The sequence below is a fragment of the Stegodyphus dumicola genome, chromosome 8 (assembly GCF_044657685.1).
Source record: "Stegodyphus dumicola isolate Sdum_Otavi_A_Nest chromosome 8, ASM4465768v1".
In the NCBI taxonomy this organism is placed as follows: Eukaryota; Metazoa; Arthropoda; class Arachnida; order Araneae; family Eresidae; genus Stegodyphus; species Stegodyphus dumicola.
The window spans coordinates 78,107,233-78,127,508 of NC_140775.1; the positions used below are offsets into that span (position 1 = coordinate 78,107,233).

Here is a 20,276-nt window from a genome sequence, read left to right on the forward strand (position 1 = left end):
CCTTTTGTGTATTTATTTATTAAATATTCTTTGCACTTAAGCCATAAAACTCAATTCAACAGCAATATCGCAAAATAATTTTAAAATGAGCATAACTTAAGAATTTCCAGTACGCAGTCTCGCGCGCTGGAGATAATTCTCCCCCGTACAGTTTTGTCATTACTCGCTTTGAAATCGTTGAGTTTGTTAATCAAAAATTCTTTGAAGTGTTACAAAATATGAAATAGATAATAAAACAAATTCAAAATTTGGGCTTCCAGATGCCCATATTCGGGTGGAAACGTACGTTATTCAAAATTCGATGGCTTTAGGTACCGTCGTTTTATCACAATGCGAGAAACATACGTACATTTATGCAGATTCTTCATTATTTAATTTCCTTAAACACAGGGCGATAATATTTGGTGGCAACAATTTAAAAAGTGAACCAACATTCAAAGTTTTCTGCGCAAAATGCCAAAACGAAATTAATAGCCCTTCTGGGCAAACGCCCTTTGGGCTAATAATGCAATACAAGCTCAAAAAGATGAAATAAATGAAAATATCCCCTTGAATGGGCATGGAAACAAATAAAATAGTATATATTTTAAATTTTGAAAGATTACATGAGCAGGGGAATGATGTTCTAGATTAAAGAGCTCTGTATGTATGTATTATTATGAATAAAGGTTTTTAAGCAGTTCTGATTTCATTAAAATTTAAAATAATTAAATTCAACATAAATACTTAATAATTATTAATAACATTTTAGAAATTAGATTTATGAGTTTTAGAATGACTGATTTGTGCAGAAATAATTTCATTTGTGAAACAGTATACTTTTTAACTGTTCGATTTTCCTAAAAGACAAAATGCTGAAAAAACTATAGAGAAAAATTTTTGTTAATAAAATCATTTTCTCTCTGATTAGAAGACGCTAAAAGGGGAGGAGAAAACAGTTTGTAAATTTTAAATTAATATCTCGAAGAACAGTTTACCATTAAAAAATAAATAAATATTAAAAATTAAAAAACATGAACATTAGAATTTTTTAAAATAAATACTGCAACTCGATCTTCGCATTCAGATTGCAGTTACTGTTAAAAAATTCAAGTTACAGAACAAGTGTATATGTAAAATGAAATATTCAAAACAGCAATTCCAAGCAATAGGGAAGATCTAATATAATGTTACTCCATTAAATTAACGCTAAGTGGAGATTTTTATGCTTATTTATTTAATAGATATATATAATATTATAGGTAATATAATAATATAATTTAATAGATATATATATAATATTAGATCTAATATAATGTTACTGCATTAAATTAACGCTAAGTGAAGATTTTTATGCTTATTTATTTAATAAAGAAAAGATTGTTCATATTCAGATTCAGATTATTAACAATTAACAACTGAGCTCGCCCGAGGAATTGAAGCAAACATTTTCCGCAAATGAATTGGCAAAAATTTTTATTTTGTCAGGACATATGATTTGCGCGATGAAAAATTCCCTTGGTTGCGCTAAAAATAAATAAAGAAAGAATAATAATTGCTGCTAAGGAGAGAAAACATTAAATACCTTATGAATTATGATTTCGTAAATAGGCTTTCAAACTTTTAAGTATTTAAAAGAAGGTCATTTCAACAACTGATTTTATAATCAGTAAAATTTTGAGCAACCAGTTTCACTGAACCGTATCGATGCAAAACGAGGGGCAGAAATGACACATCGTTTCATGATGAGGAATGGCTAATCTGCTCATGTTCAGACCCTAGGCGACAATCGTAGAGATGAGCGCCATTCACTTGGCGACAAAATTTTGATCCCAAACTATGGCAACCCTTTACAAACCTGGAGGGATGCCATCACCGTAAGCGAGCTGTTCCTGAAAAACACATTCTCATTCATTCGGCGATCAGCGGCGAAAAGTACCGATACGTGTGAACGAAGCTTCCTCGTTCCAAGTGCTTGTGGATATCGAAATACACCATCTTGCTCTCTCTCTTTATTTTTTATGAGCTTACGGACGTAAATCGAAATCTGTATAATTCTCGGAAGATCTGTTTTCGCGCAAAATACGGCCTGGTGGGAAAGAAATTGCCTTTCCACGTCATGTGGTGGAGGCCTAAGTTTCAAAATGTCGAGTATTTTGGGCAAAATATCTAAATTCACACTCAAGTTACCGTCTGCCTTGGCAAAAGCAGGACGTACTATGTCGGAATGCCCACTGGTAAGTAAAATCATGTAATTTTATTGTAGACTAACATCGATAAATGTTATTTTAGGATGGTTCTTCGTAGACTTTAAAATAGTATTCAAAAGAATTGCAAATCGCTGATTGTTCTTAATCATCATTTTCCTAAAAGTTGTCATCATTTTCTAAATAGTATTTTGTTATTAAATTTGAGGTAGTTACGAGGATAATTTCGTCTTTTTTTACCCCCTCCTTCTGTTTTTGTTGTAATCCAGTTGGTTTTGTCTACCTTGTAAAATGCAGCAGAAGATAATATTTTAAAAAATGTCTCTTGATGATTTAAATTGATTTTATAAACTTCTCGTATGCATATTTTATTTTGTATAAGCTGTGATTTCGATTTTAACCTGTTAGTTTCGTCTGCTGAAATTTTTTAATTACAATTTCTCTTATCTTCGAGTTATTTGTTTTACATATTTAAAACGATAATCTTAAAATGCTATGTAACTTGCAAGCGAACACGTATGTGTAATTAATTCACGTTTAATCATTATTGATCAGGAACATGCAGTTTTTACTGTGAAGCACTGGACCAGGTATTCTTTAGATACTTTTAACACTATGCAAGGATAAGCATAGTTAATAATTAATTTGTTTAAAATGTTCTGGCAAATAATTTTGAAGAAACTACTGCATTTGAATATATGTATTCGTAATATTTTGATAAATTTACAGAGTCGAATTTTTTTTTCCTTTTCTATATCTTCATAGCTTTTGGTCTCAAAGTTTATCATCTTTTATTTCGAATTTAAGGAAAGACCTTACTTTACTATTTTCGTTACTTATGTGATATTATTAGTTATGATCCTTAATGTTTCGGACTTCGGATGAAATTATGCATCCCTATTATTTTTCATTTATCTATTTTTAAATGTGCACTTCTTTATGCTTGGAGACATTTTTATTAATCCGAGTAAAAAATTACCTTTCTTTTATATTCGATTTTTGTTTCAAACAAAACTTGTTTACGTTTTTAATATTAAACACCGTATCCTAAACTATAAATAAACTGTTATTTAAAATTTCCAAAACTTCACTCGGATACTGCAAAACCGGCTTTTAAAATTATTGAAAACAATGATGAATACTATTCGTTTTTTATGTTCTAGTAAGCGCAAGAACTAAATTAATGTGCAAAAAAATCGTGTATTTATATTTAATCAAGATCAGGGAAAAAAACAGCTGTTTACTTAATATTCCCTTCAGTCGGAATTATTCCCAAAACAGCCCAAGAAGCAAAAGTGGATATGATCACTCCCGTCGCCATCTTGAGTGATATCTGAGCTGAATTCATCTGAATGAACAATAATAATCGTCCAGTGTCAGTCGGCTTCACAAAGCGCGTCTGAATCTTTCATGGTTATCGCCCGAACCAAGTCGGCGCACTTCAAAGGGATGAATGGATGATAAACCGACGTTATCTTTCTTTCTTTTTTTTTTTTTTTTCTACTTGGATTTTTTTCCCCCCTTCGTTCTTTCCTGGAGCGGTTTTTCAAGTTGAATGAATTCAGCTGCAGTGTTTGGTGGGTAGCTTAGGTTTTTCGTTTATAGTCATATAAGGAAGTTTTTGACGTCGGGCTGTTATTATTTATTGGTCGGGGTATGACCTTCAAGACCGATAATTTTTTTTTATGCATGGGATATAAATGCTGTTTTCACTTGTTGTATATTAGCATTCTTCAACAGATGTGTTAAACCGTATTTTCCGCATATAAAAAATAAGTTAAAATAAATTTTTAGAATTTTTAACATTCAACTTACGAAAGTACTTTTTTATTTTCCAAAAAAAAAAAAAAAAAAAAAAAAAACCTGTTGATTTTCTAACTGAATTTATTAAATATGGATATCCTTTAAAAACTGACAGTTTGGGCTTAGAATATTATAATCTGATGATTATGAGATGGAATTTTAAAATTCTTTAATTATCTAAAATTTATTTTTGAAAACCTAGTTATGTGTTTTTAAAATTAATTTAATTCCTAATTCGAAAGATGATTTTAGTAAAAAATTTGAAAAAATAGATGAAAAAAGTGAGGAATAAATAAAAGAAAATAAATGATATATATAATGTAGTTTACATTAACAATTCAATATTTTAATAAGAAAAAATTTAGTTAAACAGAAATGAGCTCTTGATTTTTTAAATGCTTCTTAATATGAATTTTATTTAATTCAATGTTTCATTATTATGTTTAATATTTATAATTCTGTTGTAATGATTATTCTGTTCGTGAAATCTAGTTTATTTTGTAATAAAATTTTTATTTACTTGAAATTTACTTTCTGTGTAATGTAGTACAAGAAAAATATTTTTATTGTACACCTGAATTTATTCATACAAACTGTAAATAATTAAAATGCAATGCATTATTTAAAAAATGTGTTCTGAAATATTTCAGATGAAAATGATTTTTTAGTAAAACTTTTAATTAAAAAAAAAATTGTTTTAAAATAGAAATGTGTAACTTTTCGACCTATTTGTGAATAGAATACGCTAGAAACTTTTTCATGTATTTGGTCGTAAATTCAAACGATTTAAAATTTATAAACATGCAATATTAAAGTTGTCCAGAATTCTATATTCTCCGTCAACCGGCGCAAGGCTGAAGAAGCGAGAAAAGAACATAAACACTTTCTGGATCCATTCCAAGAGATTTAACCTCGGCATGTTTGGAAGCGCCGAAAGCGTAATTACGTGTGCAGTCGTTAGCGGACGGCGCATAGCGTAAATTTTTCGTTACATATGCAGTAAGATAAATTTAAAGTGCCAAAAAGGAAACAGAAAAACATCCAAGACATATCATTTCTCCGTATCGTTTTCTTGCTTCACCTTTTTCTTATTGATTGCGATTCTAAGAAGATTATAAATACTCATAATTTTAACGTCATTTTGTTGATCCAAGATCTTATGAAAGCAAGCGTCTGCAAGTTGTTCGTATGCGTTATATAAATCAATGTTTCTCAACTTTTTTTTTTTTTTTTTATTTTTTTTTGGGGGGGGGTCCGCAGACCGGAAAACTTTTAAGAAAAAATTTCGCGTACCGGTGGTTTTTTTTCACCCCTCCCCCCAAAAAAAACACTTTACAAGGTATTCAAGAATTATTACATAAGTCAATTGTAATATACTTATTACCATTTGCCTACAATCATATTTAAATATAAAGATATATATTATAAGTAAATAAACCTTTGAGAAAAATCACACAATATTCCAAAAAATAATCACAAAAATCCTTGCAAATAAAAACGGATCAGTGACGGTCCCTGGACAAGCGAACAAGGATCCCTTATCTACCATACCTGAAGCGCCACTTGTCAACCTCTTTTCGGCCTCAAGTGGTAACAACTGAAATAATCGGAATTCATAATAATGCTTTCGTTGGAATGAACAGCTCTACAAACAACACATTCAAGTTTTGGACAATTTTCTGATTGTGTTCAAAGGACAAAACCATATTTCAAATAGACTGCGACAGAGTTCCTTAAAAAGCTTTTTCTTTTTTTTTGGCAGATTGTGGACTATATTCACCTTCACCTGTATTCGAAGGGGCGGACGTCGTACTTGGTTTTTGAGAATTTGCACAAAATTTAGTAATGTGCCTTTCGTTTCCTTCTTACTCATCCTGGTTATTGATTTTTAATCTACCTAAAGTTAAAGGAATAGTAGTTATAGCACAGTATTAAATTCAGAAGTTATTAAAAACTTATGCTGATGTACAGTTTTCAGTTGTCCAAGAGTGCAGAAAAATGTAAGCAAGATAAAAAGCGAAACCTAACCTAAGACGCCTTAAACACTACGATAGATATTCAGCGTTCAAAATAATCAGCGATACTCAAGGCAGACAGGGGCACACTTATTGGTGTACTAAGTGTACGGCAAGACAATTTATGAAAGGCGATTAGGTACATAGTTGCCGGTTTGTTATATTTTTCATCGTCGATCATATTATTTTCTAAACTAGTAAACTATTGTTATTGTAATGTAGGTGCTGGTCGGTTGTTGGCCGATGACACTTTGGGTTTTGGACAGATAGCTGGATATTTCGCGGAAAGGCGGTTGAGAAGCACTGATTTAAATTACTTATTTTAACTTTCTTTTTTGTCGCAAGAAGAGATAATTTTGCTTTGTGTTGTATCAACTCTATACATAAAATACTTTAATGAAAATCTTCAAACTACACTATTCGTTCGGGGAAGTAAGGAATATATACATATAATATATGTACTGGTAACACTAGAAATCGATGAATCACTGCCTACCATACTGTAAAATATTTACGGGTATTTTTCAGACTGAGAGGGTATTGGAGTTTTTCTTAGCGTAGCAAAGTGAGGCAATATGCTTTATGATGACACTTTGATATTTTTGGAAAAGTTACCATTTAAATAATTTATCGTTTGAACAGTGACTTTTATGCGGTAATTATTAATATCACTTACTGTTATTATTTGTATTCTTCATATACCTTCACAATAAATAAATAAAATAAGGGAAACAAACAAAATCATAACTAGGATTATTTAAATTAAAATTTAAAATATCGTAAGGTTAAGATTAGAATAATACGAAAAAGTTTACTTTGCGTGGACATTTCATAACTGTCTTTTAAACTGTTGTAATAAAATGAATTGTGTTTAATGCGGCCTCTGTCCGAATTAAATATAAATTCAAAAAGTGACTTTCTTGCGATGTCATCGTAAATTGTGCTTATCCTAAGATGCTGAATCAGTATTTTCAATTGAAATGCTTATGTGAATCGTCTGACACATATCATCTGCTCGGTTGTTGCTCGCCCTGAAAACAGACTGATCGTGACTAATTTTTATCTGACCTCTTTTTTTCCTCAGCTTTATACCTACAGTGCTCTCAGAACCACGTATCGGTGGCTCAGTGTATGCTATCTTTAATTGCATGGACTTTTGGAACAATGGAACAGACTTCGAAATTGAAATTTGTCATCAGAGGACCGACATTTTTGTAAAAGGTAAAGGCAATCTTGGGCAAGTACAGCATTCTTGATGAAGGGGAAATTTTTGTTTTTAATCAGAATTTTTAGAAAGATGGAACGTAGATAAAAACTGTACTTTTGTGCCTCTATCTCAATATTTTAATAAAAAGTATTAAAGGAACAATCGCAAATTTCTGGAATTAAAATAATAAGAAATAAATAATCAGTTAAATATACATTCACAAAACAGAATTAGGTATGAAATGTCTCAAATAATCGCTAAACAAGAAGCAAACAGTTATTCTGTGTTTGAATATGTAACAAATGGCTTTGAGGGGTTATTAAGAAATACATGTAAGTGTTTTTAAATCCGACAGTTTGTTACCATTATACCAAAGTACAATGTTGCACAAGTAGTGTTGATTGAATTATAGAATGTAGACGGATGAAATATCAGTTGAATAAAAATTTAGAGTTAATTATCGTTGCATGCTGTCGCAATTGCTACTATGCCTTCAGAATGTAACATCAGTCGAGAAGAGGTAAATTATGGGGGGGGGGCTGCTGAGTGAGCGTGAGCTCTGCTCTGGTGAGTCACGGAGTCATCGATGCATCCAGCCGTGCGTATTGCTGACAGTTTGCGAGCCCTCCCTCCTTTATTTATTTTTTTTTCCAGACCGAGAACAGCAGTCTTTTGTTCCATAGAATGTTCGTTTAACTTTTTTTTTAGGTTATGTTTCTGGTTAAAAATTGCCGGCCTTATCATTAAGATGAGCTGGCCGTCGCATATAGAGGGTATGATAAAGAAGTAATTATATTTTAATTCATTATTAAATTCATTTACAAAATACGGTCTTCCTAAAGTCCAGATATTTCTGCTGAGTCTTATTTAATTCTTGCCAATGAACAAACGGTTGGAAAACGCGAATAATCTAATAGGACCGTATACATTGTAAAGACTGAACTCTTCAGATGGTTTAATGACTATTACATCTTTTTCAACTCACGCGGGCAGAAGCTTCGAAAAATTTGACATCTGTGACGTGAATAATTTTATTCTGTGGTATTAATCAGACCTAGTATGTAATTCTAAAAAAAAATGCAATTTAAACAGCAAAATCAAAATTTTCTCATGGAGTTTTCAATATTTTTGGCAAATGCTTACTAAGAAGGAAATAAATGAAGAGTGAATGCGTTTCCAAATGGATTGCAAAAAAGCCCGCTTTCCCCAATCGTTGCTGAATGAGAGGCATGCTGGGATTAATAGCCACGTGTGACGTCACAATGTCGGCGGATCAATTTTCGAACGGCTGTTGTTGAACGTGGGGGGAATACGACGACTCCCTTGGCTCTATTCTGCGCTGTCATTTTGTCTCAGTCATTGATTGGCCAATGATGGCGTGATATACGGCCATTATTTGCGCACTTCCCGCTCTCTAACTGTCAGCCGACTTATTATATTTTTCTCTAAAAAAAATGATCACGTTTTTTATTATTGTTTATTTCTGGTCTCAGAGTCTTATTAAGTCGCCTAATTAAAAAAAAAAATGTCAATTTTTAATACGTGGCGAAAGATGGACACTGAAGAATTTTTTTATTTGTATTGCTAAACTTCTTTAATAAGCTTATTAGGATTATTTTCCAAGAAGGGCTTCAATTTTTATATGCTTTTTCTTTTTAAAGGAAAACCACATCATCGAAATTCTATAGTCTGTTGTATAAATATTTGTGTTTATTTGTTTATATTTTTCGACTTTTGTTGTGTAATAGGCTTCCTCTATTTTCCCTCAACTATGTATTTATTTCTATTTATATCTTTTTTTATTGCGTTTGCATGTCGTAACCCATTTTTATATTAGATATTGCAAAATTCGTCAATGTTTGTAATATGTTTATAATTTTTTCATAAACACAAAGGAAATTAATAATCTAGGCACTTATTTTATCTTTGCATCATTTATAAGTAGAACTAATTATGGAAATAAAGAAACGGCATAAAAATTAATATAAAACATTTATTGTTATAATTTACAGGTATAACAATTACATTTTAATGTGAATGGTTTTCCTCACAATGAAGTTAATGATAAAAGATAGCGAAAAACCAATCATTTTGTAATATGTTTTATGGTTCTGAACTTTCAAAAACTGTTAAAAGTTTTATTGTTTTATAGCTGTTCTTCACTTCGATGCCACAATGTTCCACAGTTGCTTCATCATCAAAATATCGACAGGTATGATGTCTTCCAGCTGTTCAGTATGCAATTTGTATGCGAACTGTTGTGTAGATTTTCTGAGCGCTGAATGTAGAGCAATTACTGTATGAAAAACAGTGTATTATATTTATAGGTAATCCAGACCATAACTTTCATGCATTAAGTAGTTACCTTATTTAGAGTCTTTTAATATTTTTTTTAGCTATTGGTTAGCAGTCCTATTTAAATTGCAGCTTTCTTAAATTAATTTTTGACACATTTTGCATCTTAAGCCTAGCACCATTGGTCATCACCCATATGGTTTCCTATACTCCGGCGCTACTTGCAGGCTCATTAAATTAATTAGGATTCTGTTTTAATTAATGTTTAGTATTAAATTTGTTCTAATTCAAAGGTTCTCGTGCCATAAGTGGAAAAATGTAAATTTTGTACCTTAAATTGGTCTTAGGTAAAACTGTAATAAAAAGATTAATGAAATCAGTCATAAGTTTTATACCTCTTTAATGCGAAATTTTATTTAAATATAGTTATGATAATAATGATCTATTAAATATGCAAATAAGAGATATTTTTAAAAACAACAAATCTTAAATTTATAAGTACCTAAAATAATACATGTAAGATGATATAGCTAAAACAAAGTACTTTCAGTATTCAGTACTTACATGTTATTTGGAATAATCCACTTCAAGAAATCTTAGGGAAGGATTAAATCAGTTGCAACTGTTATTCTTCTTCCCTAAGATTAAACAGTCTCGAGAAAGTATAACATTCTAAACATGATGAAAATGGGTCAGAAAAACTTTGGAAACTATTGTTTTAATTTATGATCTTGGATATCATTTTAAATAACAAAATTTCTGTATTCCATTTGTAAAGCGCAGTTAAAAAATCCTATGATACATGAGGTAATATTGTAAACATTAACTATCAGTTCGACGATTAGATTCTGATCGTTGTGTATATTGACATTGGTCCTTGAATGTGTGTGTGTGAGGGGGGGGGGGAATCTAATTTTGCATAAAGAAATTAAAAATAATAAAAAACCCGCTGTTTCTTCGCAAAAAAACATACTGAAAACACCAATCTTGTGAAGGAAGGGTGACATGGGGGAACGAATCAAAGCTAACAAAAGTTGAAGGAATAATACCAACAATAAGAAAAAAGTCCTACCATCCGAAACTGGTTTTAGCACGATCTACTGAAGAGAAAAATAGTAGGGTAAAAAATAATAACGAACGAAGCGGAATAACTTAAAAAAAGTGCATAGCGAAGCGAGCACAGAGCATGCTAGGCGGCAAGCCTTGCTCTTTCTGCCTTATAATTAGCCGCAGTACCGACAGCTTTCCTGGAAAAAAAGACAGAATATCGCGAACGCCGCTAGTGGGCGCTACAGGTTAAACTTTAATTTCGGATTCGGAACGTTTTAATATTGCCCGGTCTCTAATTCTTGTCGGCTATCCCTCTAATTTTCTTCCGTTTTCTTTCTTTCTTTTTCTTTTTTCTTTTTACTACTGGGGAAGGGGGATGAGAAATGAAGGGTGTAAGAAAACTTGATTTTTTTCTTGTGGCCTTTTTTTTTTTTTTTTTTTTTTTTTTTATAACGTTGATTATCTGTCGAAGGATTTGCGATGAGTTGTTTTGCGAGAGAAGTGTTGAACTGCTTACAACGGATACACTTTAAGCTTTGAAATTCGATATATCATTCCTACGTTATTACCAGTGTCTCCACGCGTATGTTTTGAAAACTTTCCAAAGCTATTTAGTTAAAATTCTTCGTCATGAGTCATCCTTTCGATAATCAAATTTTTGAATGCTAATCATTGGAATTAATTTATTTTGCTGCTTGAAATTGTATACTGAAATCAGCTGAAGTCTCTTTCTAGAGAGCGAAAACGGTTAATTGTTACAATTTTTTTCTCTTTATTTCATATGCAATTGAGTGTTTTTTTTTAAAGCATCGTAAAATAATATTTCTTCAGGAAAAAGTAATGTAAAATCATTATAACAAATAGCATTTTCTGTGAGACTTTTGTTGAATTTCATATCATTAAGTTTTTCCAAGCCAATACACACTTTTCACAAAATATAAACACACTTCTACAGTAATTACAATTTACTATCTTTTTTATATGATCCAAGCAAAAGTAAATCCTGTTCGGTTCGTAAGGTTGCCATTGCGTAATAAATATTAATTCTGAAAGTAAACAAACGATTTCATAATGTTGTTCCCCAAAATATGAAAAAGAATAATTATCAAATTGCACCTCTCATTTAATATAGTATATATAATACAAAAGTTAGTAAATAATTTTAAAAAATTCGCATTTGGTTGAATCTGCAATGTTTACTAATGTAGTTAGCACAGAAGGGAATAAAATTGTGGTTTATAAAAAGAAGCTTACTGTGGAAATTTAAATTACAGTAACGTCCACTAGATGGCGCTTTATCCATAGAAAGAATAAATTATTTCGGGATTAGAGAGTGCTCTATGTAGCAGTCATCATTATGAGGCACCACTTGAATATGAGCTACTAAGGAGACGGAGGGGGGGCGAAGAAGATGATTTTCTTGAGAATATTTGGCACATAGTTGCTCGAACATAAAAATTTGTGGAACGATTTTATACAGTAAATACTAATAAAAATTTCAAGAATTATTTTTTTAACGATTATCTCTTCGAAAATTAAAAAAAATATTTTTTATAAAAACTAATGATCTACGTCCTCAAAGAAGATTAAGTAAAATTATGGAGATTAGCAATTAATTCTATGCAGGTAAACGAATCTGCGAATTTCTACGAAGATCTTGTAAGCAACAATTATTATTGGTCATAATAACTACAACTACTTCTACTAGCTAATAACTACTAGTACTACTTTCACTTCACCTATCGCTTAGCTTGAAGTGTTGTGATGAATGAAATCAACAAGAAATTATCGAGCACTAGAAAGAATAATAAAGATGTTATAATACTAAAAACTGATTCTTGCTTTTGTTTTTGTCAAATTATAATCAAAAAGAACGTTGCAAGTTACTACAAACTTGTTGACCCGGACGTGATTTGAACACGCAACCTTCTGAATCTATTAACGATCACTTTTCAGGGCTATTATTTTAACGATTATTTCTACTGTGGCGATGTCATATTCATGTTTCTTTGATTACTGTAATATTAACTATGTTTTCTTGCTGAAACTATTATGGTGAAAATGTATTAATTCCCAGTTCCTTTAATCAGATTTTCAATGAAATATTTTGACAAGATCAGTGCAGCTCTTAAATTTTTCTACTTATTTTTCCATATGGGAATTTACCTAAATGAATCTTTTTAAAACTAATGAAGTATTTGTTTTAGTTTCTGAATTTTTCCATTTTTCTTTATTTATATTTCATACTAATGACTTTTCGTTGGTATTTCGTACTATAAATAAACTATTATATGGCATAGCTATAACCGTGACTCGCCACTGCAATTGTTTTTAGAAGAGTTTGTGTTCTTAACAGATTTATAGTTAATTTACAAATTGATTTATTACTTTATGTACTGCAAAGAGTATCGTACAAAAAGTTTTGTACCATGATCTTTCAACTTTGGAGTTAAAATGTTCAAGTTCTTGGTAACCAGAAATGATATTACTGACCACAGAGGTTAAGGTTTCATGTCTGTCACTGCATTGTGTAGGAATTTCAACTGAATCGTATGGCGAAGAAATGTAGTCAACCTCAATTCGATATACCCGATTTAACGATTGTTTTCATTATTTCGAGATAAAATGTATGAAACCAACGGCAAATTATCTTGTGTTACCGATTTCTTTAAAATGATTCGTTTCCCTCCGCCATGTAGGTTATAACATAATTTCTGTACAGTGTTGAGTAATTGGTGGTACACATTAAAAAATAAAATTAACATTTTATCTTAGATTTAAGCCTCCTCTTGGGACTAAGGTCCGTTATCAAGGAACGTACGCTAAAATGGGAGTGTAAGAACCACTAACACGGAGTATCAGATAACAGAGATTCGACTTTTGTTTACATTACGTTTAAAACTGAATTCAGACAATTCCTCAAATTAAAAACAATTTTCAAAATTTCATGACAGACGCTAAATCGGAGTTTGATTTCATTAAATTATAGGGTTATTATTATTTTAAGTAACCACTTACGTATAATTTCCTCTCTACTATCACTTCTCCTTTCTGTTTTCTCATCCAGAACATAAACTCGTGTAGAGAGTATTAAATATTCTCGAGTCCAGGGTTTTGTCGAAGATTTTGGTTTGTAAGACAGAATATGTTTCTGCCTCTCGAGATCACGTTATTAGGTTTGCCAAGATTTAATTCTTCGGGTTTTCGTTATTGCTGCCGTTATTTAAATTGTTACGCCTGTGAGAAGTTTTGAGTCAACTTCGCATTAGACCAGTTGTGTACTCTTTGTTGTACTTAGTTTTAACTTTCGAATTTGACTGTTACTTCAAGTTCATCTCCACAAATTGTCGTTGAATTGTAAGCATGAGACGTGCATTTTATGTTCAAGTTCTGGTTTAATAAAAATATTGTTTTAAATCTTTTCAAGACTCTGTTGTGACTTCAGACCAAGCGATAATTTGCTCAAAGTCTGTTAAGATGCACTAGTTAATGCTAAAAAATTCTATAAATTATATCAGGCCGTTTGAACATTTTTTTATGTGTTCTGTTTAGTTTGCCCATTTTTTCTCCTTCATCGAATAAGGCAGGGTTAAAACATAAAACTATTTTATGTTTTATATCTAGCACCTTTCCTTAAATTACCTGAAATTTTTACTAGTGTTTATTATTTCTGTGTATCTATTAATAAATTAGTCCTCTGTTTCAGGATGTTTTTAATTGAAAATTCGATTGAAATAAGCAAATTCAAAAAGAACGCCGCCAGAGTGCAATATACAATAGACTCCCGATTAACTAGGGCAATGGGAGTGGGAGGGCGATATCTACGATTAAATCTAAAATCCCGAATCGGACTGCAGTTGGGGAAAACACGAGAAAGCTGAATATCCCATTGCATAATTAGCATAAAAATATTATTAACTGTTTTGGTTATGCATATTAAATCAATATTTAAAACAAGAACATATTTCAGCAGAGAAAAAATAGTTTTTTTTTTTTTTTTTTTTATATATATTTCTCTTGTAATTCGATTACTTTATGATGGCAAAGCACACTAGGGCTATCTGCCTAAGGGGAGGGATGCCTTCGTGGAGGGTTTTCTAACGCAAGCTGGCTCGCATACACGTTACACATGAGGAAAACCATGAAAGCACCCATGCAGCCAGCCCGTTTCCTGGGTTCGAACCCGGGTCAAATCTACCACTGTTCAGCGAATTTACCGCTCGGCCGCTGGTGGCCCCCAATAGCTATGAATAGGAAAGAGAAAACTTATGGCTGAGCACTTATTTTATTTTCACTATTTAGCAAGTTTTTGTTAACATAAGATTTAATAACGTTTGTATATTGCAGACGATTTGTATTTAAATTGCATACTGTTAAGGATAAACTCATTATCTGGATAAACACAGTTCTGAAATATTGTGACATCTACTATTAGTGGTGATGCTCCTCTCATTTTCCTGTCCTTTTTGTATTTCTCGTAGAAATTTTGCTTAGCTCTAATTGTTTGTAAGAGTAATTTTTCCTTTGTTTCAAAATATTCAAACTTATAGAAAGAAAAATTACTGTCACGAACCCTCAACTTAAAATACAACCATTTACAAAAAATAAAAATAATTAAAAAAAAATCTGATGTGGACACCACATGATTTTTTTATACGTTCTATTAAATTATACACATTTTTTGATGCTTTTCATTTAAATTTATTGCCTCGAATTATTCTAACTTAATTACCCGATCCCTCAAAGCAAGGTGAAAGAAACATCAAAAATTCCAAATTTTGAAATTAAATATCCCGGTCAATCTTTGCGCTATGGGAGTCAAACCTCTTATAATTTTAATTTTATTTTTTTATTACGAGTCTAAAACTTTGCCAAGGTATAAGTATATGAACCGAAAGATCGCATTAAAAGTTAGATTTCGTGATTTGTTGAGAACATTTTTTTTTTTTTTTTTTTTTTTTTTTTAATTTGACATTGCTAAAACATGTGTTATTTAAAACACTTCTGTAACTGGAATTACATAACTGCGACCAACGAATGCGAAAATAAAGGCCGGGTAAGGTCTTTTAATCCGAGTTTGGAGGTGAGTATATGTATAATATGGGTTGCTTCTCTTAAAAAAAATATATATATATTATATATATATAATTATAACAATAAATTATAATTATATATATCTATCTCTTAAAATATATATATATATATATATATGTCGGGGAGGTTTCTGTAGACAAGGGATTCTAAAATACATTGGTTTCTAAATTATTTTTGATAAAAAATTAATTTTTTTAAAATTTAATTTAAAAAAGTTTAATTTAATACTTGACTTTACTTGCTTGTTTATAAAAAAAAATCTTTAATTTTTTCTTTTTAGAACTTTAATTCTTAAATGCTAATTTATAAGGATACCACTTTATTGGTATTTCTTTTTGAACATTCTTCACTTTTTACTTTTGGTTTTGACTTTTACCCTTGCCTACATGAATGACGAAACACGAATTGAATGATTGGAGAGTTAGGTTTGGAGGTAACTTCCCCTTGATAAGTCTGTCTCCTGCCTGCTCAACAGTCATTCACTTAAGCATTGGAAAAAAAAAAAAAAAAAATGAATTAATTTTAATTTGCTAAATTGTTGAATTTATTTTCATGGATTGTTTTTGCGCTTGATTTGCTTATACTTCTGAATTTAAATGATATTGTAGATTAGTTCGAGAATTAAATCTTTTATATGTTTGCACATTTTTTTAAAAATTATTTTGGCTTTAAATTTAATTTTGGCTTTAATTTTGCTTTTTTACTTTTATACGTGTTTGTTAAAATTTAAATTTAAATTTATATATATATATATATCTTTTCTAGTATTACCTCAGTTAATCGACATTTGATAGTGTCGGAAATGAGAAAAAAAAAAAAAAAAAAATAAATAAATAAAGAGAAGAAATATTGAAAATTAAAAATGTGGATTAGCTCAATTATATTCTGATGGAGAGTTGACGGAACTGATCGTCTGATAATCTTTAAGTTTGTTACTTTTAATTGGTAAAAGTTTTGAAAATACAGTTTCATCCAAACTTTTTACCTTCGTTACTGAAATGGCAGTAGTTGCATTTTGTCGTTACTCCCATGCATACAGTTTTGGGGGGGGGGGGCGAAGGGAACTGAGCGAGGACGAGAGAGGATCCTGGAAGAAAATAATAAAAGAATATGTTTATGAGTAAATGAAGGTACCATATTTCTTCGATTCGGGGGTATCTCTTTATTCAGTTCCATCAACGGGGAAAAAGATTTTACTTGTAACCGAAATGAATGAATTCAAACGGTAAAATACATTTAGCAAATATTTTTTAAATAATTGACGTTTATTTATAGACAATAATAGTATTTCTATTTTTTTTGGAAAAGTTTATTATTTCAGAATAATTAGCAATTGGAAAAAAAGTCTTATGATTTTAAAATGCCTCGATTCTAAAGCAAATATGTAACTTTTTAACGATGTTTATAAAAGAACAAACAAACAAAAAAATGTGTCTTGGATTCAAAAAATCAAAATGTTTTGCAGCTTATCAAAAATTATAGCTTTCACTGTAAGTCACAATCCCCTACTGGTAATCGAATAAGTTATGTAAGACTTTCTTATTAAAAGAAACTGTACAGAAACTACTGACTGAAACTTTCCGCGAAAAGCTTTCGACAACCTTCGACTTTCTTCATACATTTTGCTTCAAAGAGTTTTTCCTCGCTTCTTATCGTCAATTTTAGCTTCAGGTAAGGCAAAAAGGTTTTAGTAAAATCAAAAAAATAAAACCTGGATTACCTAATTTCATTTCGTATCTAGAAATATTATGCATGGTGGGGCATTTAATTTTGCCTATTTTCAAAAGAAGCAAATACCACTGAACACGATTATGTCGAAATGTTTAGGAGTTACAAAGCAGGTCTCATGTACGTTCTTAAATATAAAATAATTTTCTGTTATCGCCAGTCTTCGTTTAAATCAGCTGTTATAAGTGATGTGCAACCACTTTTACTTTTTTCGATACTTTAAACGTGTTGCAAGCTGACAAGTTCAAGCTAAATCTCTTAAATGTTTTTGTTTCAATAGAAAGAACTTTTTGCTGATTGTCTGAAGTGCATTGGATGCTGTACGGATATGTACTTCCTTGCGCTGATCTTTGTCGTCGTGATTAACACTTAATCCTTGGAGAAATACTATATGGCTTAAAGACGAAGAGATTAATGGACTTAATGGCTCCTACCGGAAAGAATAAAAAGCATTATGAAGAGGCTGCTGGAGCATCTCCAGCCTGTAAATTATCTTGTAGTAACTACTCTATTTACATCTTTTAGAATATTCTCGTCTTCATACAATTGCTGCACTTGTGTTCCTGCTTGACATACAATTGATTACTGTTAATTTATTAGATTTGCGCCACATGTAGCTTATTAATCCTCCGCTTATTGACAGACTCGATCGCATGGGTAGATAATTTGTTTCATTAACTCAGAACGATAAGAAACTGACCAAGAGAAAAATCAAAACTTAAGATTGGATGCTTGTCACTGATTTCTTCCAAATTTCAAGCTGCGCAAGCAGATTGCCGCCAAAAAGAAGACGGCAAGTTTCTAAGAGAAGAAAAAGACAGTCATAAGGGATGGAGAGAAGCAGAAAAAAAAAAAAAAAAGTTGAACAACATCACCATAAAAATGAGAATTCGTAGAAATGGAAACGCAGTCCTAGAGGCGGGAATGCTTTCAGTTCTTTCTGAGAGAGCTAATTTCGGGCGTTGTGTGGAATACCATACGCCTCGCCAGAACGAAAAGGAAAAAGAAGAGTGGGGGGCATCTACGCCCCTCCCTTTTTTTACTCCCCCCCTGCTAAGGGGAACACAGGACTTCCCCTTGTGTGCCCCTCTATCTAATGATGTCTAGGGTCAGACATGCGGAAAGTTCTGAAGGCGCCGGTTTCGGCTTGGTCCTTTTTGTTTTTTGCCATCTTGTGTTTTTTATTTCCCGAGGTGGATTGGTGACTAGTTGTTACGTTATGAACGTTATAATAACGTTAAAGCTGGGTGAAATATATTTTGCTGCATTTCCTGAGAAATTATTATGAAAAGTAGATGCTTCCGTACCACTGTACCCTTTGTTCACAAAAACTAAGATTTTTAAAAATCAAAGTAGAATTATCCTAATTTAGTTATATTAATTTAAAATTCCATCATCAAATGGTTTCTTTATTGAATGCATATGTGTTTGTGATATATTTGTGGTATTTTTGATTCATACTGTGCGTCTCAAAAATTTTAAATACATATTTCGGATGGTTATTAATACATTGCTGATTTATATAACTTAGATTGCTGCAAGATAACTAAGTTATGTAATTTAGACTAATAGGAAAGAAACTTAAAAATCGGTATAAATTATTGCAAGTGTTGAACTTGTGACCATTCAAATCCCAGATACTTAGAATTACGAACATCACGAATTGGTGCTGCTTTGGTTTCAGTGACTGTTACTCGTGTTGTGCAGTAAGCGTCACCTTTGATGTGTTGCCATTAAAAACAATCCTATAGCATTAGATCTGTTCAGGAAGGAAGTATTCAATGCTATCTCTTTGTCCAGTTCATCTGTTAGCAAATCTTCAACATGATAGTCCTCATATACTAAAGATAAATTAAAAATGCTTCATCTTGCTGAAATAAGTGAGTGAATGAGTGCAAATAATAGGGGATATTATTGTAGTTTCGAAATAAATTCTGTATACATTCTTTAGGACATCTCTTCTTGCCAGTTTTTTAGCAGTAAACCAGCAGTAAAATTTTTGAAAATCTGAGAAATATTTTCACATAAAGTTTTAACAGTTAAGATCCTTTAAGTAGTTCTTGTAAGGTTTTAAAGCCGGGATACTCCAGTAGCAATCTTCTGTGCTAATTCATCCTGCTGTTGGTTTATAAATTGCTAACATTTTAACATATTTAGATAGTGATATTTTGATTTAGTCTTTTCCCAAATCAGTCCTAAAAATTTTATTACTCACACCTTCCGAAACGACCAGAAGTAGCCTGACCTCAGTCCGAAGGAACAGAAGTATCTTTTAGCCGTTATTTTCAACTCAACTTGCTTTCCTTCACATCGTACCATGAAACCTGAAGGAAAGTGAGTTTATGGGCAAGACGAGTTCATGACTCGGGCATTTGCCCTGCTTTTTTTTAAATCAAAACAGTCATATATTGATCCATTTTAAGAGCCAAATTTTAGTAGGAGGTTCCCCCTCCCCCCCATTAGTTTGTTGCACTCGTTGTGATACGAGTTCTAAAAATTTCTTAGGACGAGGTTTGTTAAAGTTGTGTTGAAACTCGGAAATGCCAGAAGGCCCTAATTCACTATTCGAGGTCGTTTGGATTGAAACATGTCTATAAAAATAGAAGTACTGACGATCTACCGGCTGTAATGGAATTATTCTAAGTTTTGATTATTAGTGATTGATCAGAAAAGTTGTTCATATATACGAGATGATGCGAAATTTATGAACGAAAGAATAAAATGAATTATATTAAAAGGTGTCGAGGAAAACAAACTGTCATTGTGACGGTATATAAGCTTTTGCTTATACTTTAGGTTTAAAGCTTTGGATTTTGCTTCTAAATGTACCGAATATTGTTTCCATAAAGTCATGTGATCGAAACTGCCATAAAAGTTCCTGAATTTAATTCATATACA

General features: G+C 31.5%; 1 protein-coding gene across 6 annotated transcripts in view; it reads left to right on the forward strand.

The window, feature by feature from the left end:
- Window positions 1-1,875: 1,875 nt before the first annotated feature.
- Window positions 1,876-20,276, forward strand: part of LOC118203638 (uncharacterized) — a 57,704-nt gene continuing 39,303 nt past the window's right edge. For 3 of the 6 annotated variants that reach the window (XM_035375915.2, XM_035375918.2, XM_085822019.1), the window contains exons 1-2: window positions 1,876-2,216; window positions 9,364-9,423. In XM_035375915.2, the coding sequence (XP_035231806.1) occupies window positions 2,124-2,216; window positions 9,364-9,423 (153 nt within the window). In that variant the 5' untranslated portion in view covers window positions 1,876-2,123. The remainder of the gene's footprint in view (window positions 2,217-9,363; window positions 9,424-20,276) is intronic. The other 3 variants (XM_035375917.2, XM_035375919.2, XM_035375920.2) reach the window with 2 other exon arrangements.